Here is a 26791-nt window from a genome sequence, read left to right on the forward strand (position 1 = left end):
TGTCTCACTATAGCGTGACACTGTTTCTTTTACAATGTGCCGCTTTTTATTCTTATGCCACGAAAAAGAATGGAATGTATATGTAATGTTTTGTCTAAAATGAAAATAAATGTATATTGAATTGAACTGAATAAAAAAATAATATGAAAGATCATGAGGGGGGGGGGGTGATCAGAGGACACGTCATCATTATGTTTGTATACCCACCCTTAACCCATTCATAACCACCTCTTTCAAGATTCTGTATAATTACCCAAAGAGCTTGCACAGGTTAAACAACCGCTCCCCCATGATAATTCTACTCGCCTTTTATAAAAATCAATGGGTTAGTCCAGCGCGGGTATCCTTTTGTCGATGGTCATCGTGACACGATCAAAACAGAACACGCTTCAAGAAGAGATTATCATTATCATCATGACGCAAACGAAACGAAGGCATTCTAATGCAGAAGATAAGTTAATTCTCAAAATGAATCAAATTTACATTCACAAAAAAAGATTCAAATATTTGTGTAGGAAATCCATCGAAATCGCCTGTAAACAGAAAGATGCTCCAATATCTCCAGCTTAAGTGTAACTGTAGTTTTGTGATATTCTTCAGTTTATTTGGGAGCAGAATACATAAGCTGTCCCTCGGATAGGACAAAAACTTAATAAAATGGAGGTCCCGTGTATGAGAGCGTAACAACTCATTCACGTAAAAGATCCCGCTTCATTCATTCATCGCAAAGAGCAGGGTGTTTAACCCGGTGAAGTGGTCCCACCTCACATCCAACTGGACCCCATGGAAAACCAGCTTAACGTAGCTGAATATGGGCTATCCAGCCATCTTCTCAGATGGAAAATGAACAAACAAACAAACAAACAAACAAGCTTTGCCACAATTCATCATTCTTGGAAGACACTAACTCAGCTCAACCATACACGAAGGCGAGTCTCAACTCCCTGACTCAACCAAAAGAGTCCATTATATCAGGGAGGTGAGACTTTTCACTCACTTCCCTGATCATACATAATATTATGCTACAGCACATTTCACAAGACTACAGAGGCGGTTTCCTCCACGTGTGGATTGTGTTTTTACATTTCTCATCTAATGATTTGTATTTTGGTCTCTTTCAAGGCATTAAAAAAAAACCCGACAATTCCCCTCACGCTCAACTCCAGTCTCCATTCTCATCACATAATCAGGAAAGCTTTGTGGGATTTTTAAAGGTGAACGATGTGAATTGGTAAGATACGTGAGGATTAGTGTAAAATGTGTAGGTTAAAAAAAATAATGCAGTTATGACTGCAACAAAATAATAGACAATCATTCAACCAATGTTTGTGTATTACAATTTCATTTTGCAGTGGCTTTGGGTTCTAGATTTTTTTTTAAAGAAAGTTTTTTTTTTTTTTTTTTTTTTTTTTTAAATAAATCAGCTTTATAAAAAAAATCAGCCCTTAGTTCGGAAACCCCATTTTTTTTTTCGGGGGGGGGGGGGGCAAGAACAATATGACCAATATTAATTTCTTGGGAACATGGGGGACACGCAGGCAAGAAAAACAGCGTGTGGTGAGATTATCCCCCTCCTAACATGAGTTAGCTTTTGCATTTTTAGAATTTAAATTCAATGATCTGGTGCACACTTTTGATGGTGTTCTGGGAAAAATGTCAATCAAAGAATTAAGCAAGGGAATACATAACATTCAGCTAAAAATGAGAACGACGAAATCGATGGCATGTGTCACCTCTGGTTCCATGAGTTCATCTTCACCGTGCGTTCCGAGTCTGTGGAGCTATAGGTGGACGGAGCGGGAGCACGACTGGTGTTGGCGGGGGTATCACCTCTCCCGCACGAGGGAGCTTTTGCATTTTTGCCACAGGAATTCAACGAGCCTGTGCACACTTTTGGTGGAATATTTGGAAAATGTTCAATTGAAAAGTAAAAAGAATATAGTGGTTGTATGCCTTAAAGGAGCAAGGTGAATGGCTAAATTATGGTATCTATCGCCTCTTGTCCCCCGTGTGTGTCTTCATAGTGTATACAAAGTCTATAGGGAGGTAAATATCACTCGCCGGCAATGACAAAATAAACGGCAGCGAATGGGCGTGCTGACAGTTAACACGATATAGTGCCATGTCTATTCTCACACTATTGTAAATGTTAATTTGATTTTCTCATCTGCTGAGCACATTATTTGAAAATCTGAACAAAAATGGAGGTTTGAACCCCCCTCCCTACCCCTCTGCTTATACAGCCCTGATCCAGAGAGTCGCATCTCGGCTAACTTCGCGTTACGAGAAGAGGAGAGTACTCCTCACTGCAATGCTTATGGGGGAAACTTGTGGACCTGTTCCATCCAGCTTTCATATATGGCTCCTTCTTGTTATTTTCTACGCCTAAATAGTCGGCTGTTTGCCCAAGACCATGCAAGTCAAGCAAGTTGTAGTGAAGTGGAGTCTGAACGGGAAGGGGGGGGGGGGCGAAATATAGTACGTGGACTTTGCTCTATGCATGTCTGTATAGTTAACATTGCGACCGAGAAATTATTTACGGAGCGACGAAGTATACGCGTTAAAAGGAGCGGTCTTTTTATCATGAGGATGAGTATGCGGCACAGGTAATTTTATGGTTTATGCGACGATAGTTTTTAGTGCATATATTTCCATTGTAAAGCACGGGATAACTGTAGGAATTATCCATGACGTTATGCTAAATAGAGAAAGAATAAAGGTGGAAGAGAGAGAGAGAGAGAGGGGGGGGGGGGGACTGATCTCTGTAGAGACATATAACTTGAAACGAAAATTGAGACGTGGTCGTGCAAACTTTTTGAGAATTACGATTTTAAAAATATGATTGAAACATTGCAGTGTACACGGAATAAAATACTGTTTTCCAAAGTCTGAAGACAATAAATAAACACAATCGTACAAAAATGGCCTTTTCCTCCTAAAAATTAAAGTTTGGTTTCACAAATCGGAGCTTCGGCATTTTTTCCCTGGTTTATAATCATGACTTAAGTCATATACTTTCTGATCTGACTTAATTTTACAAACATGGCTTATCATTATTTTTTGTTGTGCACACGATTCTTAAATCATGGTGTATGATATTATCATTGGCATGGCTTAGTTAGTAGCCAGGTTGATCGAAGCGAAGAATTTCTGGAAGTTTTCCCTCTTTTTTCCATCGATTCGGTGGCAGTGTGTTTAGATTTATCAGCCGTACATAATGGCACGTCGACGGTTGGGGTCACGCGGAGTTCGTGGTGCCTCGCTATTATTATTCTTCCTCGGGTTTTCGACGGGCGCTTCAACCACTGCGTGAAGTCACAGCAGAAAAGACGCCCTTTTCCCCCAACTACAACTGCATCCGAGCGCCATGATCCTGCCGCTACGTCGGCCTATGATTCCACCGTTGCTTCGCTGTGATCCATGTCCGTTCTCCAGCATGTTTTCTCTCGAACAGAAAAAACAAAACAACATTCAACCCTATTCAGCGTACTGGGAATGTTCTGTACGAACGCGTAATAAACACACTCACACAAGGTTTAGAGTAAATTTTAGTTGCCACTCTTGAAAATAAAATTTAAAAAACCAGGTCGTCTCACTTAGATTGTTATAGCTTTGAATCTTACCGCAGTATCTGCTCCATAATCCACACTTCAAGTCCACTATTCATCGACAATTTCCATGGCAATTGTGCGTGTAGCAGGTTCTCTGTTTTGAATCCAATCCTATCTTTTATCGGCTCGTATATGGGAAAATGCTATATTGAGCGTACATCGTATTAGCATCCTGTTCATGGTTAGAAAAATATCAAAGTCAATTGTCTGGAGATATTTCTGCAACGGATATCCAAACAAGATCGTCGTTGAAAAATGTGGCGATTTACATAAGAAATTAAACCAACAGATCTATTTTTTTTTTTGCCAAGCTTTGAACAATGATGTTTTCTCAGTACTATCGAGCACATTTATAACATGGTGGCAACGGCTTGAAGAATATTATTATAATAAGTGTCTTGCATTACTTTTCAGTTCCGGTACTAGTATATGACGTGAAATCCTTTTAATTTCTGTCCATAAATACAGTTTACGACAAGAAGTAATCTATGAATACGAAAATGTCAGTCCAACTATTGATAACCCAAAGCTCTCCAGGAAAAACAAAATCAGTTAAACGCCGTCGCATCTTAAAAAAACCCATTTTGTATTGAATTGAATATTACATTATTGAGCTGGCGAAAATAATTTAATGCTGGTATACCATTCAGGGTAGTGACTGCTATATCTGTAAGTATTCAGGCTGTAATAGGCAAACCAGGTATATTGTTTGAGTGTATTATTGGTTTGTATTCTTTTTTTTTTTAACTTGACGCTGATAGAAATTTCAAATTCTCCATCATGCGCCCATCAGTTGATGATAAAGGGAAAGAAAGAGAGAATGAGAGAAAGTGAGAGAGAAGGAGAGAGGGAGATATGGGATATATATATATATATAAGTATATATATATATATAGAGAAAGGCTTGTGCAACAGGTTTATTAATATTATTAATTCGGCCACGCACGAATTGAATATTGTGTATACTGAGTATACTGAGTCAAGAGCTAAGAGAAAGATATGCCTTATATAGGCCTTCTAAATTTATGTATGAGCACCCAAATAACGTGCGCGAGGGCGCGCACACACATACTCCCGTATAACAAAGAGTCGTAAACACAAGCAAACACTTACGCCAACACAAACGCACGCACACACACACACACACACACCAAAAAAAAAAACAGACACACAGAGAGGGAGACACGTATGAAAGTTATCATGTTTGTTTTTGAAGCATGAATTCTGATCGTTTCAAAATGTGACGTTTATCTAGTGCTGGATGGAAAATGAATAATTATGACAATATTATGTGTCATCCAGGATGGATTGGGTAAATGTGTTACGCAATCCATCATCTGAGTACAGATTGAAATTTGGAAATTATGAGTTCTCGTCTCTCGCACTGGTATTTTCGCACATGACGAAAGAACTTGCGCACAATCGACTGTGGTGCCTCGGCTTCTTACGTAATCAGCATTCTATGACATACAGTGTACGTGGATACAAACTGTATGGGTCCTTTTATTAGCACTTTGTAGAAAGATCTGTTTGATCTTGACCACTTATCAAGGATTGCCCTTTAAGCCTCTCTGCCCAAAGGACAGATTTTCCTGAAATTTTTTCCATTAAACAAAATAAAATAACTATTGGACTTGTACCTAGAGTATATTCATGGCCATACAATGGTATTTTATTCGCTATATTATTGTGACTTATGACCTTGACCTTTAACCTTTCACCCCTGTCAGTTTAGGCAAGTAGTGGTTCATTTATTTTCATTTTTCGTGCCATAAATTAACAAGACTGGACATTTTGAAGTTCAACTGAAGTTCTGCGGGAGACGACATATTGTTGTTGTTGTTGCTTAAGTACGGTGACCTTCGACCTTGACCATCGACCTATCAACACCTGTCACGTTCATTGAAATAACTGTAACCTGTTTTTACCCTATCCACTGACTTACATGGTCGCCGGAAGTCCAGAGAATAGTAATTAATGGAAATTACTTTCTTTTTAGAAGTACAGTGACCTTTGAACTTCCACTATCATTCTTTTACTTTTACTATAAGGATATTAAATCTTCTACTCATTTTACCCTTCCTACCAACAGGTTCTCACCTTCTTGATACAAAGCTGATTACCACTGGACAGTCATAAACATGATAAATGAAATTACAGCTGAAAAAGATCTGTGACCTTTGACCTTTTGAGCTTGAAGAACTTTGCCCAAAACTTAGTTTGCACACCTACACATTATAAGATGTACATCACACTTTCTCGAGGTACTGTACGAAAATCCGTCAAGCGGCTTTCCTCGAGATGAAGGAAGGACGTATACGGGCAAATGGAAACAGTGTCCTGTGGAGCGGTGGCACAAGAAGAAATAGGATGATAATTATGTTCCTCAAAATCATCAAAGCATCTTTTGCATTTTGTTGCAATTTCTGAATTACAGTACTACACTTGCTTTCTGCAATGGAAACAATGGAAACAATGAAAAGCGATTAATAAGATTGGAACATAACGAAGAAACACCCTCCTGTCTTAATAGCAGTTCGACAAAAGGGGCTTCGTAGTTATTTCTGCCTTACTCATTGTTACTAATGTAACATTTTTTTGATTGCGACTTACTAGTATTTGATATTCCTCTCGATGCGGGTAACAAATAATGCTCTCATATATAAACATGGCTGCTAAAAGAAAACGTCCAATTTCTCTTGATAAATGTGTGGTCCCCATTACACCGTCATGTGAGTAAATGATGGTATACGTCACCTACAGTATACACTGTGTCTGTGGGATGACAGTGAATCCGTAATATCAAAATTCAGCACACAATATATGCGGCTGGAAGGCGTGCATGTGCGTACAAGTGCAAGGACAAAAATCCGTATGTCTTTCCCTGGCTTATGCAAAACGCAAAACGTTTTTATTTCTTTTGCTGTATTCTGCTCGTTTGCATGGTTGAGGATACCGCAAAATATAGCTTCTATAGTGTGCTCGGAGAGAATAAACTGGAAACGCCTGCATAAGCCACAATACACCTAGATAACACCACGAACACGATTATCAAACTTCTAAAAGTCTTCCGTATAATGTTCATGAATCTGATAATCTTATCGGCACGAAAGAAAACGCACATTATTCCCATACGAATAATCCACGGCTGCTGAAATTTTAAGATCTATCGGAGAAATGTCCCTATAACATAGAAGTGAACTCAGTGAGTCCACGTTCCTCCATCAAACAAATTTGTAGAATATTGTTTTAATTCAATTAACGTGCCGTCCTTTGTAGTTGGGAACGCTTAGATTTGTGATGTTAAACCGGAAAATCAACTTTAAAAAAACAGACGGAAAAGAATTTCACAAATTTCATCTTTTTTAAGGACATGATGTGACCTTGATTCGTAACCCTTTCTCCGCCGGGGACTTTGGACGGTCATGGGTGCAACACTTTTTGTGCCAATCGGCAACCAAAAAAGCACGTGAAAGGTTAATGGAACTTGATAACATAACCCTTACCGCATCCAGAAGTAGCAAGACGAGGGCATGTGTACTTTTCGTCAAAACTTAATTTTTCTGAAAATATTTTTGTAATGTGTTTTTTTTTTTAAATAAATCATTTGTTCTGTATCAGGATGAGATCTAAATGAGATTAACATGAGAATGATGTAGAATGCCATTCTGTAAGAGTGTGGCGAACAGAATTCATTGTAACTTTTGCCCCCCCCCCCCCACAAAAAATAAAACTCTTGAATAGTCTAATAGTTCTCATCTCTTGAACTTCGCTGATATACGTTTCACTCTTTAGCTTGCATTCTCTGTATATCGACATTATACTGCATGTCTAGTGTGTGGAAACTTCAACAAGAAAAATAATAAAGACGGCAATATAAATACAAAAAACGGCAACAATTGATATAACGCTGACGACACCGAAAGCGCGCCGACATGGAAAACAGTCGAAAAATAACAAAACCAATTTTCAACAGCTCTTTTTTTTTTCACTATCGAAGATGAGCATATCCACCTAAATTACACTGCATTTTATTTCCTCTTTATTTTTTCTCGATAGGCTTTTTTTTTTCTCTCTTTCCTGGTCTTAGTGATTAGTTAGCGACTTTACCTTAAAATCGTTTGGCTTATTTTCCGTTATTACACGTGCACATACGAATTAAACATGATCACAACCCCTCTCCTATATCCTCCATTGTTGTCGGGAGAGACTTGTTTTCTATTCTCGTAGGTGTAGGTCACCGATGGCCCCGGGAGAAGAAGCTATACCGCGAGCAAAATAAGACAACTGTTCGATATCAGTATTGGTATTGCTATCATTATCACTAATAACAATAACACTAATGATTATTATTATATCAATAAAGATATGAATATAAAGATCAATATCATTACTAATTTCTGCTATTATATTATTGTCATCACCATCATTACTATCATCATCATCACGCAAATGTATTCTCCATTATCATCTATTCTCTGTTATTCATGAGACCATACGTATCCTTATGTCTTCTTCTTTTTTTTCCTCTCTCTCTTTTTTTTTTTTTTTGGGGGGGGGGGGCACCTCTATAAATCTTGACCATATCAAAATCGCAGCTAATGGTCAACAAGAACTTGCCGTGGTATGACACTTTAATTCAAGAGTTTAGATGTATGCAAGTCTGCTATACCAGAATACCTGTGTACGTATTAAGATTGACATGCACTCATTTCTGTTACATTTTTGCCACAGCAAGATTTCGAAACTCAATTGAGATAAAAAATAAACAACTTGAATTTAAACATGTGAGCAGGAATATACAATGTTGGCTCTACTTTCCATGATTGTATCGCATGTAAGCTTATCATTCAAATCTATTCATAGCAGAATTTGCCGTTTATACGCCAACAGAAAAACCTAACATGTCAAGGTACTCAAAAATCATTAACACTTCTTTAAATGCTAGTCTTTACACACCTGTACAGTACTGTTTTTTTTTTTTTTTTGTTTTGTTTTTTTTTTGTAATCGAAACACATGTGCCATAAAGTCTCCTCATAACCGTGGTCTGAGAAATGATAGTATTTTCATAGTCACTTTAAGCCCATGCATAAACCACAATGGTGCGGTATAACGTAAGAGACAAATTAATAACTGAAGACAGTACTGTATACGTATACAGTAGTAACAGTATGCTCTCTTTGATAACAAACTCATTAACGACGCCATAATGAAGTTTTGGTTTGTGAAAGTAGAAGAAAAGAAATCGAACAAATTCAAAAACCAAAAGAATAACAACAACAAACGCGTATAGACAACGACCTGCGCGATACATGCATAAACATGCGTTGGTTGCATCTCGCCAGAGAATGCGCTTTTGATGTTCCTACCACCTGTTCCGGCGTCAGACCTTACACCACTCGTTATCCCATCATCCGATCATCCCTGTTCCTCGCCGTGATAAGGGGGCACGAACAGGAACCAGGCAATTGTCTTCCATCTTTCTTTCTGTCGTCTTCTTTCTTCCGTTTCCCCCTTTTTAAATTCAGTTTCACTTCTTCCCTTTTCTTGCAGAACAGCGCCTTGCTTTTGTCTTCAATCTCACTCGCCTTTTTCTTCTACCATATACCTTATTTCTCTTCATCAGCATCCTCTTCTTCGCCTTTCTCTCCATAAGACACTGGTTCAGCCTCTTTTAAATCATTGGCAGAAAGATGAAAGCCTCTTATGATTATTGTGTTTAGAGAACGTTGGACTCTTTGTAGGGAGGATGAATCGTTCATAACATTTCCATAAATAATTTGTGTGATCCCACATCCCATATATACGTGTAAACAAAGGGATTAGTATGTAGAATCTCTCTGCACGTACTGACGTAAATCAATTCAAATGAAATCTAAAATGATGTTTTGAGAAACATCCTCATCTAAGCAGAAAGATTCACTGTGGCCAATTAGAAAGTCTTATATGAAACGTGCTATCCAAAAAGCATTGCATGGATCCATGGGACAAACTAATACGCGTGATGGTAATCTTTGTACACAATGTACCGGTTGTATAATTATCTTTGGCTGAATACACTTTAAGAAAGTGTGGCAAAGTCACTTATATTTCCTTCTACATTTACATTTTCTAACACACTAGAACCAATATTCTCCTCTAGATAAAACTTTGGACCTGTGGGTGTTTTATATTGAATTTAAGTCAAGATCAATTTAAGTTTATGGTATGCTGTGTGTGTTTTCAATGGTATTCTAACTTTCTAATAAAAACGAAAAACACATCAGAGATTTTTTCATGCGGCCATCAATATACAAAGTAAAACAGGTTACAAAGGAATTTTTCTGTAAATTTTAATGACAATTTGAAGTAGATTTTGAAAATCTGCTAAAAATAAGCAGGTAAACCAGCTGCGTAAAATAATTTTAAGTTGATCTTAACGTTTAAGGTCGACTTAAATTCTATGTGAAACACCCCCAGGGCTGTTTGGAAAGCAAACACAAATGAAGTTAGATGGGTGGGGAGAGGTCATAAGCCCCCTAAAGATGCTGTAACATGTACCGTAGGGAAAGTCCGAGAAAAACCCCAGTTGTATCTCAATTGCAAGTTACCATAATGTAGGTTGTATGTAATTATACCGGTCAGAAACGAGTCCCGAGACATCTGACATTCACTTTTACTAAGGAAAATGTGATAAAGGCTATATAGTACTTTACCGAGGTATGCACAGGATTCACCACGTCACCCCTTCATCATATCAAGAACGTCGTACCATTTTCATCTGGGACGTAAAATTGTATACCCTGTATTACTCGGCCCTGATGAAACACAGACGAGCACACGATGACATAACCGAAAAAAAAAAAAATCAAACATTTACGAAACGACTGAAATCTTTTCAACATGCAGTGACGGGGGCCTGATATCACTCATACAGGATGTAATTCTCCATCTTTCTCTTTCCGTGAAGCCATCTCTTCATATCATACAGAATAAAAAACAAACAAACAACAATATAAAAGTGACGGTAAGAAGTCATAAAGCTAAAAGTGCTCCATTATATTGCCATGGCAACACGCATGGTGACCAGCGCCTTGCTGCTACAGATCTCATTTTTTGCTTCTATGATCTCAGTCTATGCTTGTCGATGCCAGCTAGTGCAAATTATCCTTTTAAAAATTTATCTATCTTTCATATTCATTCTATACTTTTGAGAGTTTCCGTGAGTACGGTACACTGCTATATAATGGTTACTGGTGAATCGAAAATGCTTTTCGTACAACATGATGTCGTGTGAATCATAGAGTCTAACACACTTGAAAATTTGCTGAAGAATCACCTCTACGGACCAATTTCACAATTACTATTTTGTTACACGATTCAATACATGTCGTCTCATACCTCATCTAGTTACCGTAATCAAGTTTAGACACCCCCCCCCCCACGCCGCCTCTATAACATCACTTTCTCACAAAATGGTTAACTTGATGTATTGGATAATTACAGGGAATAACCAAAAAAAGTCAAGCGCGTACGTCTATGATAGAATTAATTATCGTCAAGCCGAAAGCTTTTCTTGGACTTGTCCTACGCAGCCGCTGAACAATGGCAGAATATGTAAACAGGCTATATCCAGCTCCCGCTAGACAAAACGGAGCAGCTGAGAGCAGCTCATTTCTGAGCGATATGAAACATATCCATAAATTTAATAGTGTTTGTACGGCACACCGACATACATCTTATAAATATTTCATAAACTCAGCCCTATATTGCTGTCTCATTCATATTGAGGAGGGAAATTGTGAGCTTATAACAGACTTGAAGGAATTGCCGAAACATTGCATAAATGTATAAACTACAACCTGTGTTCGCCAAGCAGCAATGTACGTACACGTTTCATGACAATAATACGTCGATGTGTATTGGTGGGACTGCACAAAAAGACAGAAGAGTTTGGTCACGGAAAATAGTGTTAGTGTGGGAACGTGTTTGTCCATCAAATATGGCCTCCCCACTGTTGCCTGATCTGGCCAAGGAAATGAAAAATACACCCCGAAATATTCACTTTCTACTCGTATTTCAGGTGTACTGAAATTAATGTCAAATTAACACATGAAAATTCTATTCATTACGAAAATTTTGCTATGATGTGATTCTTGTAAATACTATGTAGGCCCCTACTACACTTCAAATGACTCCGGAGTATTTTGCGTTTGTCAGGCAACTATCAATCCGTACACGCACAGCATGTACCAAGCCGCGGTGTATCTCCCATAGTAAGTAGACATACAGTATAGATCATCGGTTAAGAGCAGTGAATGTTTTGTCATTTATACAGAATGAAAGCTGATTACGGACAATTCTTGATTAAATGTATACAATGCAATGATAACAATATGGTCTTCTTTATCCAGGGCAGCCTCGTCAGTGTTGCCACTGCTCTACCAAAGCCCAGAGGGCCCTGCCATTATCATTACCCTATAGCGTTGCCAGGGACCCATTCTATACACCTACAGATTGTATGGGTCGAGCGGTCTCGTACGCAGTGTTGGGTAAACACATCTTGTTTATGACGCAAGCACTTGACGGGATTCGAACTCGAGACCTTCAATTGACTGTCAAAAGTCTTTCCCCGAGTGTCCGAGTAACGCAATAAAAACTCATGGTCATACATGTATAACTCTGTCTGTGGGGTAAACTCACCTTAACTTCAACGATAAAAAGGACTGGTGTCTGTAATGTCATTCCATTCCTATAATATCTAGGGTTTATCATTCGTTACAAAGGTATAAATCGATACCTCATTCCCTTGTTTCAATTTGAGTAATACATTGTACTGTGTAACTCACCAATATACTCTACTACACAAGAAAAAAAAATCACAAAGACGTGTGCTTGAATGTGTAACAAAAAATCCATAAAAATAACCATACGATGTGTCACAGTGATAAACATTATACTCATGTCACTTCATTCATAAATTTGGTTTATACGGATAGGGTGGTTTCTAATAAAACTATTAACGTTGCCTAAGTAGCTCCAAATGCTATATTCCACACCATGTACAAGTTAATTCAAACTTTTGATATAAACTGAGATGACCAAAATGATGGCGGTGTCATCACTATCGGGCATGTAAATAAAGAGATCTGAGTTTTTGGAAATGGTAACAAACAAAACAAAACAAAACAAAACAAAATGACAGGGCTCAATTTTCATTGAAAGGTGAGAAAGAACGAGAATGAAAAACGCAGGTGTGTCATTGCAGTTCGTATGGTTTTTCAACTTCAGAAGAACACAAACTGCCTTTACATGGCCCAACGCATCATTGGGGATGTATTTTCTACAAGATAGATCCCATGCACACGTGACGTGAGGTAATGTAACAGAGCATACATGCAATATAGGTCTGACACATAAATGCGGTGGATTGTAATAACGGGAACAATTCTGTAATGCCATTCAATGTGGATATTACGTAGGGATATACGGGTACCACTTGGCAAGCCCGACAAACATTTAAATATATGACTTCGTTGTTTTGTTTTTAATCTTGTTGCAAAAGTACCGTGTTAGAGCCTGTTTTACAGAGATATTATGTATGAAGCGTAAAATGTCAGTTACATATACCTTTCCACATGAGAAACAAAATGTCAGTTATAATCCCTTTCCATAAGAGAAACAACATCAAACAAGGGGTAAATATTGCAATAACAGTTTTGACTAATATAGGCATTTTAACTCGGTGCAAGATTGGTTTTCATTTTTGTTTCTATTATAGTATCATGATGTAAACTATTGCAACGGAATCCTTCGAATCCGTAGAATCCGTATTGATTCGTGAGCTACACTAATTGTATATTTATGACGCACTGGTCTTTTCGCACGAAATAACTAAAACAATAAAAAATAGATAATGACGTTAGTGCCGTGAGTGAAATACGGATTAATGGTACTGTCATGGATGGTGATAATATCACTGATAACAAGAATAGTAACAGTAGCAGTAATGAACATAATTAAACTCACATTGATAATGGTAATAAGTTTGTGCTACGAATGGTAACATTTACATCAACGATCTACACTTCGTACGACAACCCTCCCCTTTTTATTTCATGAGAAAAGAACAATGAAAACACTGAGCACGTCTTATCTATTTGAGCCAAAGGTTAAATCAACCGAGGGCTAAATCTTCCAGTAATTACAATTATTGTCGCCGTGTCCAGTCTCGAAATAAATCACGCTGATACAGCGTCGTTTTGGGGTCACATCGAACTGAAAATACACCAAAGCCACGTATCGCATTTCTAAATGAATTGTGTGCGCACAATACACGAAACCTTAACTCTACTAAGCGAATTCATCTCTTGCCCGGATGTTTGTGCGGCCTGCCAAATATGCGACACACACGGTTTATACGCGCAATGTCAACGCAGCCACTTCGGATCATTTACTTTCGTTCATTCATTCTAATTTTATGGCAATTCAATGCAATCACGACTCTTCTTTCCCCCTTTCTTTTCCTCTCTCCCTCCCTCAGCCACATCACCTCCTACCTCTCTCTCTCTCTTACCGCTTTCACTTGGACTAATAATTTTGTTCAGAAGGAAAAGTAAATGCTTGAGCAAATTGTTCTTCGGGAAAAATACGAGAGGACATTATTCAGTATATAGAAGCAAGCAATATCGTTGTCAGATCGGTACAGTATAGTTTTCTTTCTGCTCCGATTTTCCACGTGACATAGGCCTACTGAGCATCATCTTCGTGCCTGTGACAAACGTTACGGCGGAACAACCAACACATGATATCCAAGTACAATTTATACAAACGACCTCCATTAAACGACAGAACCATTTACTGCACGGTGACGTACCTCAAGATCATCTGACACGATATACATGCAACATGAACACGATATATGTAACTGCAACAGATCACAAAAGAATGCATCAAAAGTCTGACGAATGCATTTCAGTTTTTGCCAAACCACCTTTCGGCGAGTATTGGATTTGATCTAGGCCCTACATGGACGGCTGCCGCGAGTATCTCCTGCTATATAAATATTCGGAAGGAAATCCCCGATACAGTTGCGTTTATTAGTCACAGAATCAAGCTGCAGTTGATCAAAATGGGGACCCGCCATATTTTTTGTCGCTTAATCACAAAGATTGAAACTTTTATGCGGAATATGACTAACTAGTTTTGTTTTGAATTTTTCGCAATTATGTTTGCTTGATTTTTGTATTTTCGCAATATATTGCTTTAATTATTTTGATGTCCCTATTAATTTGTGCAGTAGACTTGTACTGTCACTGCCTGGTAATTTATACATATTTTATCTCCTATGGCGACCAGGGGCCCGTTTCATAAGACTTGTCATCAGTGACAAGTTGTCATAGATGTGACAAGCTACTGAAATCCTTGCATCTGATTGGCTGAGAGCAAATTTGTCATAGAAATGTGGCAGTTGTCACTGATAACAAGTTTTATGAAACGGGCCCCTGGGATGACATCTCATAGCGCTTTGTATCCAGTGGAAAAGGCGCTCTAAAAATGCCTACTATGATTATCATCATTATTATATCTACAATCATGCATTGTGTTGTTCCGTCTTTCAATGTTCTAACCTGTGATTACTTAATAATTTAACTTCATTTTTTTTAAATCTTTACATTTCATGTATTATTATTTTATTTTATGTATTAAGTGGTGTATAATAATTATCAATTTTTACGTGCGCTTTACATACAAGTAGTAATTCAAATAATAACAACGAAACTTACTAATTTTAGAGTTCAGAAAGTTACAAAATGCTATCACAGAAGCAATGATGATAATCATAATAAAAAATAATCACCAATAATAAACTATTAATATCAATATTTCTTGGATTATCATCTATATTATCTGGCAACTATGAAATAAACCCATAACACTATACAATGATAATAATGGATAATAAATGATACATACATTTCTAATAATGAAATCTACAATTATTTTGTTTGTGCGAGTTTACTCACAAACCAAGTTATAAGCCAACTTGAAAATGGTGTGGATTTGCCATTTAAAACACCCTAACACGATGAATATTATTAAGAACAACTGTGCTTTTCAAGACACTGATAACCTCCCTCCATCCACCACACTTTTCCTCCTACGCACAGCAAAATCCAATCCAATCTAAGGCAAAAATCTCCACTTAACAACTCTCCAAATTAAGAAAAAAAGTTTCCAATGACGTCTCGAAATAATTACTCTCGGCATAATGGAAAAAAAAAATCAAGAAAGCGCCGAAAAGTTACTGAATTTTTCAGTACCCGAGGCATATAATCACAATAGGTATTAGGTATAGATTAGGTATCCATCGTTTACAAAATGTCATGTAGATAGAAATTTGTCATCATAAAAAAACCGCACCATTGTAATCAGCGGGAAGTATGGATGTGATGTGATGTCTTATCAACTAAACACTATTCATCCGGCATCGTAAACGACAAGGAGGATTCATTTTCTGGAAAGAAGCAACGCCGAGACTGAAATACTGAAAGTGAAGACATTACTTTCAAGACAAGACTCAAAACCCATTTCTTCAATACTTTAGTAGTTAATAATGGTGTTGGATCTTACTTTACACTATTTATAATATTTTGTACTCATTGCTATATTTTTGGACATGATCTTGTTTATCAGATTCCTATAATAACAAATAAAGCGCATATAGAGACTACTCATTAACATGCGCTGTAGACAATGTATATAAGTAAAATGTATTAAAGTGACCCTGCATGTTATACAACTTTCATGCCAGTCCATACTTTTAGAAACAACCATGTTTTCGTGTTACGAATTTCACGGTACGAAAAATGCAAGTACAGTGTACAACGTGTAGTGAAGTCATGTTATTCCGGATGCGTTTTATACTTGATGGTCCGGGCTTGAGTTACAATGTAATACCCTCATGTATAGTTTGCTACATGGTACTGAGATGGAAACACAGAAGAATGAGGAAATGAATCGATAATAATGATAATAATAATAATAATAATAATAATAATAATAATAATAATAATAATAATAATAATAATAATGATGATGATGATAATAATAATAATAATAATAATAATAATAATAATGATGATGATGATAATAATAATAATAATAATAATAATAATAATAATAATAATAATAATAATAATAATAATAATAATAATAATAATAATAAATCTTTGGAGGCTTCCGTGGCGGTAGAACGTTGGGTGGTAGAAGGCTCCACGGTGCACCACGTATTCTTTCTAGGGTCATATGTGTGTGGGATTGGATCGGCCCTTTTCACGGCCACACACATACCCTAGAAAGAGTACGTGGTGCACCGTGAAGCCTTCTACCACCCAATAATAATAATCACCATCATAATCATCACCATCATCATCATCATCATCATCAACACATGACTTTCCGAGAGTTGAGAGTTGGGGGGGGGGGGGGGGGGAGGGGAGGGGGAGGGGGTGCACTGCCTATTGACCCAGCTAAGAGCAGTACCAGCTGCCCTGGAAGTGTGCATGTTATGATAATAATCATTATCATTTTCATTCTTTCGTATGTGAGACGTGAAACTTGCGCAACACGCCCTCCAAATATTAATCTATTTTAATACATATAGATTTAGGAATGTATGTGTGTGTGTGTGTGTGTTTCTTTTTTTAAACTCTTTGATATTTGCATTCGAATTCACTATTAAGCCATGAAATAGTATGTAGTAACTCCACGGTTACCATACCTGGACAACCGAAATTTGCGGTGTCACCGGGGCGTCGGGTTAAAGGGATGGGACAGTTTTGTTCGAGATGGTGGATTTAGAGTTTACTTATTGCGAGATAATGAAACCAGTTATGAAATATCAAAGAGCATATGATTCTAAGAGGAATCAAAAGTTTATTCGATGAAAATCGGTTTTGAAATGGCTGAGATGTATAAAAGAAAACACCATAAAACACAGTGGTCCTAATGAAAGGTAGGTCCCACCTTTTATTAGGACCTCTTTGGTTTTGGATATCTCAGCCATTTCAAAACCAATTTTCATCAAATAAACTTGGGATTCCTCTTAGAATTGTATATTCTTTCATATTTCATAACAGGTTTCTCATTATCTCATAAAACAGTTGGAAACCTGGAGCCCGTTTCATAAACTTGTCATCACTGACAAGTTGTCATAGATGTGACAAGCTACTGAAATCCTTGCATCTGATTGGCTGAGAGTAAATTTGTCATAGAAATGTGGCAGTTGTCACTGATGACAAGTTTTATGAAACGGGCCCCAGAAGTCCCATCTCAACCAGAACTATACCATCCCCAGCAAAGGAGGTATACTACACGTTGAACAGGCTTTGCCTGCCCAATGTTGCTCGAGTGTTGTTCCTTTCCTTCACTGATTTTTCCCGCATCGTTAACAAAAGTAAACATTCTCCCTTGCAAAACTCATACAAACACCATCATTTCCGTATCATTTCAAATCTCAAAACCAACGCTACTGCACAATAAAGAATATGACACGAATGGAAAACATGCATATACTTTGGCAACAATGAAGACGAATGATTATTCGGTGCGCACCTTCCACGGAATAATTCGAAGGTAATCATCGTATACATCTCAAAATAAAGCTACTGTAAACATTACACTGATGCCATGATTCGGTCAAATTTCTACCGTTGTGTGATAAAGGGTAAACGTCTTTGCATTTTTCTTCCTGTACATGCAAAATCTCTGTACATACACAAACCAGGGAGGTGTCTTTAATACACCTGACCTCCCTGCACAAACCGAGGTCTATATCAGCCACCTCTATAAAACAAAATACCGCGTGACAACATTATGGCACGTTGATACTGTTCCAAATCTTGGCTCCTTATTACGACGCAACGTTGTAATCCATCCATGTCCAATGAAAATGCATATAATACTCACTTTTAGGCAAAAAAAAAAAAAATCTTATCCAAAATGCATATAATACTCACTCTTACAGGTAGGCAAATCTATCCATTTCTGTATGTAGGGGATACATTGGGCAATGCATATTTGTATTCTTTATAGAGAGTTGGAGAATGTGATACTGTTTATAATCTGTAGGTTTCGGACTAACTGACAGTGCGTTTAGTCTTCCTGATTTCTATAATAACATCGTTTACGGCAAGTATCCATTCTTCAGCGTTTTTCTTATCAAGCATTAGAAGTCATGACTACTAAGCAAGGTTGGGAGGTAGGGAGATGGAACAACACATATAGTTTGAATTCACGTAAAATGGTAAATCAAGCAGTTTCGACGGAAGTCACCGAAATACACTGAGTGCATGCGAACCGGAAAGTTCACATTGTACAAATATCGCACGGTTTCACGAGAATTTAGTTTCTCGAGGATCGTTGAGCAGTCAAGGTAACGTAACGACTCGCAAGACATCATTTTTGAAATCTCGGCGTTCTAGAGGTCTATTATATACAGAATGCACGGCCGCATCATAACAACGTCCCCTTCAACCACACTTTATCGGAAACAACAATAATCAACCATTAATAAGTGAATGAATGAATGAATTAAAGATAAAATGAATACATGTACATTGTACAACTGATCAACGACACGATGAAACTTACATAAATGTGAAATTACGTATGTGTATGTCCTAATGTTTGTGGCGATCCCCCATATCAAAAAACCCCAATGGACTGGAATGAAGAAAAAGTGAAGACATGAAAATATCACTTCAGAGACCATACTTTTCATTCCACAAGGCCCATTATACTGTACACTTATCAGTACACACTGGCCAGCAGTATACATACAAGCATGTAGGCTACGCTAACAGTACACATTGACTACATGTAACAGACATGTGTGCGGCGGCCATAATCCCTAGATGCAATACGTCTAAAATCAAATGAACAGCGACAGCACAAGTCGCTAAATTGACGTTTAATGCCCTTAATCGCACTTCCTAATGAATATCACATTCGCGCAAATACCTTCACTGAAACGGACGCTATTATTTCCTGTAGTTTTTATGGAGCACTCGCAAAACTCATAATGCTTTTAGATTTACTATTATTGGGGATTAGTGTTGTTATTTTTTGTTTACCACTCCCGGCATTGGTACATTGTAAGCCATGAACCAAAAATTTAAATGTCTAAAAAATGTTCCGCATAGCAATCATTATTTATTATCTATGACAGGACAAACAGAAAGTTTTGAGATATCATATATTTGTACACATCAGTCTATTCATGTATTATATACCTCGCTTATTTCAAGTAAGATTATTTCTCATTTGAGAGAGAGAGAGAGAGAGAGAGAGAAAGAGAGAGAGAGAGAGAGCTTGGTAGCAATTCTTCAGATATTGTCATGCTAGGGGTGTCCCTTCCCTACAGGTAGAAAGTTATTCTGAATACCACGGACTTTCTTCCTTTCTGCATCATTAATGATGCTGTTGTGGCCCAGTGGACAAGACCACGGTATATCAGTCACGATGTTGCTGGTTCGAGTCCAATTTCTGCAGCGGGTGTGCCCCTAGGCTAGGCACCTTATCCTCCTTGCATATACTTCAGTCCTTGTCAGAGGGGACTCACAGTTATCGGTCCCATCGTCTTAAGCATTCAGTGCTTCCATAGCGGTCACGTATGTACACAAAACTACATCAATTCCAAGAAATTCAAACTCCACAAATCAAAATATCGTTATTTAGTGCTGTTTGATATTAAACCATCACAGGCAGTCACACAGTCGTGTTTCATGAAAATAAAGACAACTCCCTTTTCACTGGGGCTGCTTATGATAATACTGAGTTGCGCAATTCGAAAGCTATGGTGAGCATAGAACATAAAGAATGACGTTCACTGATTTTCAGACCACTATTAGGCAGAATACATTTTGGAGCGAAGTTCAATGAGTGAACACTTCGTACGTTAACTTGATGAGGCTACCCCTCTGGGAAGTGTGGCAAACAATCCTCCTTGGCAAAAGTTCTCCCCTCAAAGTTACTTTAATTACCGAAAGAGCCCTCGTCACTCGCGGGTGAAAGTCGGGAGGACACTCCTCATCCAAAAATGTTTGATATTCTGGTTTTGGTACTCGGGTATGAATTCCAATCAACAAAATACTCGATTCTGCCTTGTACTTAAAAACGAAAATCAGAAACATTTTAAACGCACTATAATAACGGACAGGAGTTGGCATTTAGGTAAACCATCGAAGTCAGCTCTGCCCATGAAAACATTGTGCGACAAAGAAATCTGGTCAGTTTAGGAACACATTTCATTCCGCGAAAACAAGAGAAGTGATGATAAAAATAATGTTAAGAACAGATACTGTTTGTGATGAACACAACACATCAGTAGGAGTTCATTATCAAAGATAATTCTATGAACAATCTGATACATGCAACAACCTAACACTTTTCAGCTAAAATCAATCTAAACAAGACCACAAAGCTGTCAAAATGTCGAAAATTAAGAACAAATTGTACGCAGTCATGCTACAATGAGTATCACGATAAAATTGTGTTTAACACAAAACATGTCATTATCAAACGCTATCAGGTTCGAAATAACCTTGTACATGTATAACAATCACATTCTATGAAGGGACAAAAAATGTGTCAGATTTCACAGCTACTGTTAACAACTACATTTGAACTTTTGATAACTATTTACATCTTTTGTCTTGCGTGTATATCATCAGTCTATACATTGTACATCGATGTGTGAACATAGTGACAGCTCCGCCTTTGAGACAAATCATACTTTCTCATTTGTATTTGAACAGGGAATGGTTTTGATTATCAAGGGAAAAAATGAGGGAGAAAAAGGTTAAAATGATGCAAGTTACTGACAAAGTGATGGGCTACCTCCTCGGGAGTCCCACATGTGCTGACTTCTGCCTCGGTGGTTTTGGTAGTGGCTTCTCGCCCAAACGCCAGCGCCACACTGGATGGTGTTTCGGGGGTAGCACCCCTCCAGGTAGCGCCAAACTGCAGGCGGGACGGAGATCACCACCTTCCACCGTCAAGCTTGGAGGCAACACGAAGGTGTCGGCCAGTTTGAATGTGGGGCTCTCCGGAATGACACCTCGAAATCGCGTCCTCTTCGCTTTCCTCTTGCCCGCTAGGGACTTCCCTTTTAACCCAAGCGACTCTCTGTTCCTCCCCAAGTCCTTCTCGCCCCCACCTTTCGCCTTCTTTCCGCTGCCTCGCTGAAGGCGCTCCAGTTCGCTGGAGATCGCTTCCAACTTTCGCTTCAGCTCTGTCACTTTGCGGTGATTACCTGCCATGTCGCTCTTGAGTTTGTGGTTGGCGCGGTCACGCTTCTTCTTGCTGGCACGCTTGTGCCGCTTTCTGGCTCCATTCACGGATGTCCTCGCTCTCTTCGCTTTGGTGTAATTTCCATTTTCATCACAATCTATGCTAGCACCAGAACAAAGCGTACCGCCACGATCTTTCTTCTTTTTCTTTCGCTTTTTCATATTTACCTTCCCATTTACTTCGAGCACATCCCCCTTCCTCATGCTATTTGCTCCAGCGTTTCGTTTTTCTCCCAATTTAGGCCTAATGCAATCTCCATTTTCCCACTGTATAGTATCTTCATCATCCTTTGGCTCAATCATCCACGATTTTTGACATTTTTTCAACACAAATGATTTCGCACAGGATCCCCGTGAACCAACGTCTGCGAAAAAATCATGGTGTTCCCCGTTCGGTTCTGGTTTGTGCACGGGAGCGCTCGGGCGGTGCGTGCGTTGAGCTTTCCGCTCGCGATTTCGAGCGCTCCCCTTACATGAGCCGATCGATTTTGGATTTGGCGTATTTTGCGGGCTTTTGGATGAACAATCACCCCTCTGTCGACCCTTATATATGTTTAGATTGTTTAAGTGTGTGTCAGTTTGCTTTTTAGTCCTTCGGCAATTAACGTGGCTTTCATTTCGACGACCCCTCCGTGCACGGTCATAGATACACGTAGTAATGGTTCCCGAGTCACTATCCGTGCATGCATTATGGTGGTCGTGGTGGTATGCGTATCGTGCATGGCACGTACATGTCGCAGCCCTTTCTGAACTGCAGTCCGAACTCGAGAAGAGCCCACTCTGGCTATCACTGCCTGCCCTGTCCCGTAGGGTCGCATCTGAACTAGGTGCTGAGTCCAGGGACTCACTGGAGACTGATAGGTCTGATAAAGCCGATAAATTCGAGTTGATTTCCAGATCAGACAGCACGCTTTCTACTTCACTGTCACTATCTAGTGTGCTACAGCCGCTGCGACGCTGCTGGGCTGCTGCCGCGAATTGGAATCCGTTTACGAAACGAATGTCTCCACTACCGGATTCATTCTCGTTGTTGCCGTCAAATACGGCTGCACCTTCGGGGTCTGGAACATCGCCAAATGTCTGCCATGATTTATCTTCTTTCGGCTGACCGTTAAATCCAAAATAATCCTTCACTGGTTTCTGAGAATTGTTGGTTTCACACGGCATTGCGCCCGTATCAGCGTCATTGCATACTGCGTTGGTATCACTACATGCTTTCAGTACACGTAAATCCATGCTACGATTCGTGTCTTGCTTGAAACACGCTACTTCGTTTTCTGCACCTCGCATATTCCCCTCAAATGGCCGGTCTTTGGAAAATATCTCCACGCCACTGAATCCCGTGGAGTGAATGTCAAACTGAATGGTCCTCTTCTGACTGGTTTGGAAGCTAAATCTCGGTTCGGAAAATGAAAATTTAACTGACCCACGCGGCGAGTTGAGATCTCCATTCGTTTTCCGCGCAGCATTTTGGGTTTGTTTACATGCTGCAGTTGGGGCTATCGGCTGTGCATCGCCGCGTGTAGTGTTGTGCTTTCGGGCTGTGCGCTCTAGCCACGTACGTGCATTACTGAGTACAGAGTTGGATAATACCCCACTAGATTTCTTCTTGGTATTACTGCTTTCACAACCTTCTGTCAATGTTAAAATATCTGCTCTCGTGTCTCTCTGCTCTTTCTGTATCTGTATCCCTCCCTTTCTCTCAAGCTGTACCCCCTCCTTTAAAATATTTCCAGAATGTGAAACAGGTATCTGACCCTTCTGTTCAATTCGCTTGCATTTTTTGACCTGCGCTCCAATTCCACATGCCCGGGAAAGCTTCCGCACGTCCTTGTGTGAAATCAGGCTGCACTTACTCGTGCGACTGGGTACTGCTTTCAGCCATTTCAAACGATGGATTTGTTTTAATTTGCAAGGTTTCGTTTCTATTTGAAGTTTGCGCAAACGCTTGTGGAACGTCGTGCGCGGCACCCGGTTCACGCCATTTTGGAAAGCGTGGTATATCTGCGTCAGAGCGTACATGCGGCGTCCGCGAACCCGCAGGAAAGCGAGACGTACGCCATTTATTTTCGAAAATTCCGATTTTGTTTTCATGCTTGTATCTTCGAAGACGGGATCCCTATTTTTCAGGTGATGTTACGAGTCAGTATGTGCCGTCAGAAAGAAGGCTTCGTTACGTTGTCGAAACTGCAATGTTCATCTGAAAATAAAGGAAGAAAGAATTTTGTCCAGTCCAGGTGCGGCCATATATTTTCGGGGAAGAAAACCACTGTTTGACCGAGTGGCTATTACGCTTGCATTTTTCGTGTCGCCTTGTTGTATTTTTTTTTAAATATTATTGTGAATATATAATTATATCGACCGTTGAGTACTTCAACGACATGATAAAACATCATAAAACTTCACAATGTCAACCGAAACAAGAATGGGCAAATACAAGCTTCACTGTGGGAATGGCATATTCACATGTTGATCGCCGCCGGAACGGTTTCAAACTCGCACTAACCTGCGGTATTTTGCAAATGAGATGAAACAGTTTGTATTTAGATATATAAAACATTGTTAAAAGAAAAATAACAAAAAACATGTAGAGAACACTAGCTTCTGGTATATATATATATATATATATATATATATATATATCCTATTGCTGTATCAACACCTGCCAATCTTTCTACACCCCTCCCTAATACTGGTAAGGGCAACGGAAAAATCGAGTGAATAATGACATGCAGTTTTCAGTCGAAAAATTGGCACCAGCGGTAGACCCACATGAAATTCATTCATTTTCAATCAAATATAGAAAAAGAAATTATCACTCAGTCAAGCTCAACAAAATGTGAAGCTATAAAGCTTTTATCGGTATTCAATTAAACGAAAAAAAAAAATAGCAGGCGTGAAATGACGAGAATAAAAATCGAACGATGTATCGCGTTATTTTAATTTCAGCTTACACGCAGGAGTCTGAATGCTTACTCATTTTTTCTTTCTCTCTTCCACCTCTTCCTGTCCAGAAATCACTGACGACACAAAGCAACGAAGGACCACAGAATAACTATTTCTGGCAAGACGATGCCCACGAAAATATGTTAAAAAGGCATATCGCCGGGCTCCATAAGAGCTACTGCAAAAGCAGGCTAAGGTACGCTCGTCTTCCAACGTACCCCACGCTTCGTGGAAAGGCGTGTGGTTTCTGCACTGCGAGTGTACCTCACACAGAACACACGGCAGTTTTTTACTCGCGAAGTATTACGACAAGAAGCCCGCGCATTTTATGCGTCGCATGAAATGTGTATTTAGAAGTTGGGCCGAGTCGCTGAGCTGACAAAAAACATGGCGCGATAAGATTAAGATACGAGCTGATATGAAGAAACATTCTATACAATCGTGAACATCTATTAATCCCTGTCAAGATTTGCTTTGAAATGACACTGTCTGAAATTTGTGGAGGCCGAGATAGTCTACCAGAAAAAACATCACATTCAATGGTCCTGCAAACTGTCTGTTCATCAGCCTGCAAATCGTGGTTTTGGTTTGCCCTCCATGGTTTTACCTTATGAGGATTCTGTGTGCTGCACAATTACACACAGCCTCAGAAATCGTTGCCACGGAATTTGACAATTCTTTGACAATTCACTTTACATCAATATCAACAAGGATCAACCCTCCAGTTATATAAAAGTACATTGGTATACACATGTTTATTACACCTTGAAGTTGAGCATATGATAAAAAACAAAGAAAAACCGCAATGTAAAGCTCTTGTTTCTATTGATTAGGAGAATGACTCTCGCACACTTCAGAATAAACATAATAATCAGCGAGAATATAACATACCTGAAATGTATGTGTTACAGTTATGTAGGCTTATAAGTTACAAGAATTCTATGGAGAATTCTTTCATCATTAGTGCTCGTGGCCGTTTGAAATCAAAATAATTTTCTTTCATTTTTTCACTTCTCATATTTAGCTGACGTGCCGTAAAATGTAACAAAGGGCCAAAATGAATCATTTTATAGGCCTACTACATGTCCAACTCGGTGCAAGAAATAAAGCCAAACTGAACAACAGATCTTCATATCGAATCGGACAACAAAATAAGAAAATAAACGTTAACAGACTTTTGAAGTATAACAAGTTGCCTCGAAAGTCACATTCATTATGCAAATTAGGCAAGGTGGTGATGTCATCATTTCAAAGCTCTTTCCTTTTTCTTTTTCTTTTTTTTTTTGGCATGAAGTCTATAGGACCTAGGGGCTTATGTTACAATCAGGCCTTTTGAGATAATTCAGCACACTATTTTTATACACTGCAAGAAGACCGGTGTTAGATTTAACACCACGTGTGTTAAATCTAACACCGATCAAGTGTCAATAGAGGACCACATCCATAGGTGTAGAAAGTATGTTGTAATGGTGTTGAAAAGTGTTCACCTGGCACTGCATGGTGTTAATTTTTACACTGCAGCTGGTGATATTTTTGACACTGCGCTGGTGTTAATTCAACACTGACGCCCCATGGTGTTGATTTGATATTGCTGGTGTTAATGTCAATGGTATAACACCCACCCAGCTTCAATAGGAGACCACACCAACTGGTGTTACTGTGGTGTAAATGTGTTCACACCTTTTTTTTTTCAAAAATCAAGTACTTTATCGGAAAATTCTTGATGGTCTTGTTGAAGTTCAAAATCAACAACAACAACAACAACAACAAAAACAGTAACTAAGAAACTATTCAAAAAACAGTTTTATATTTTGAAGTGACACCCGGAGGTGTTGATCTAACACCACAATGAGTACCGAAAATTTAACACCAGCTCGGTGTTTCATAATTATTTAACACCG

At 38.8% G+C, this 26791-nt stretch overlaps 1 protein-coding gene across 1 annotated transcript; it reads right to left on the reverse strand.

The window, feature by feature from the left end:
- Nucleotides 1–21185: 21185 nt before the first annotated feature.
- On the reverse strand, nt 21186–23966 carry LOC140243696 (uncharacterized). The gene has a single exon (XM_072323358.1). The coding sequence runs from the start codon at nt 23964–23966 to the stop codon at nt 21489–21491; it is 2478 nt and encodes an 825-aa protein (XP_072179459.1). The 3' UTR covers nt 21186–21488.
- Between the last annotated feature and the right edge of the window lie 2825 nt (nt 23967–26791).

The sequence above is a fragment of the Diadema setosum genome, chromosome 20, assembly GCF_964275005.1.
Source record: "Diadema setosum chromosome 20, eeDiaSeto1, whole genome shotgun sequence".
In the NCBI taxonomy this organism is placed as follows: Eukaryota; Metazoa; Echinodermata; class Echinoidea; order Diadematoida; family Diadematidae; genus Diadema; species Diadema setosum.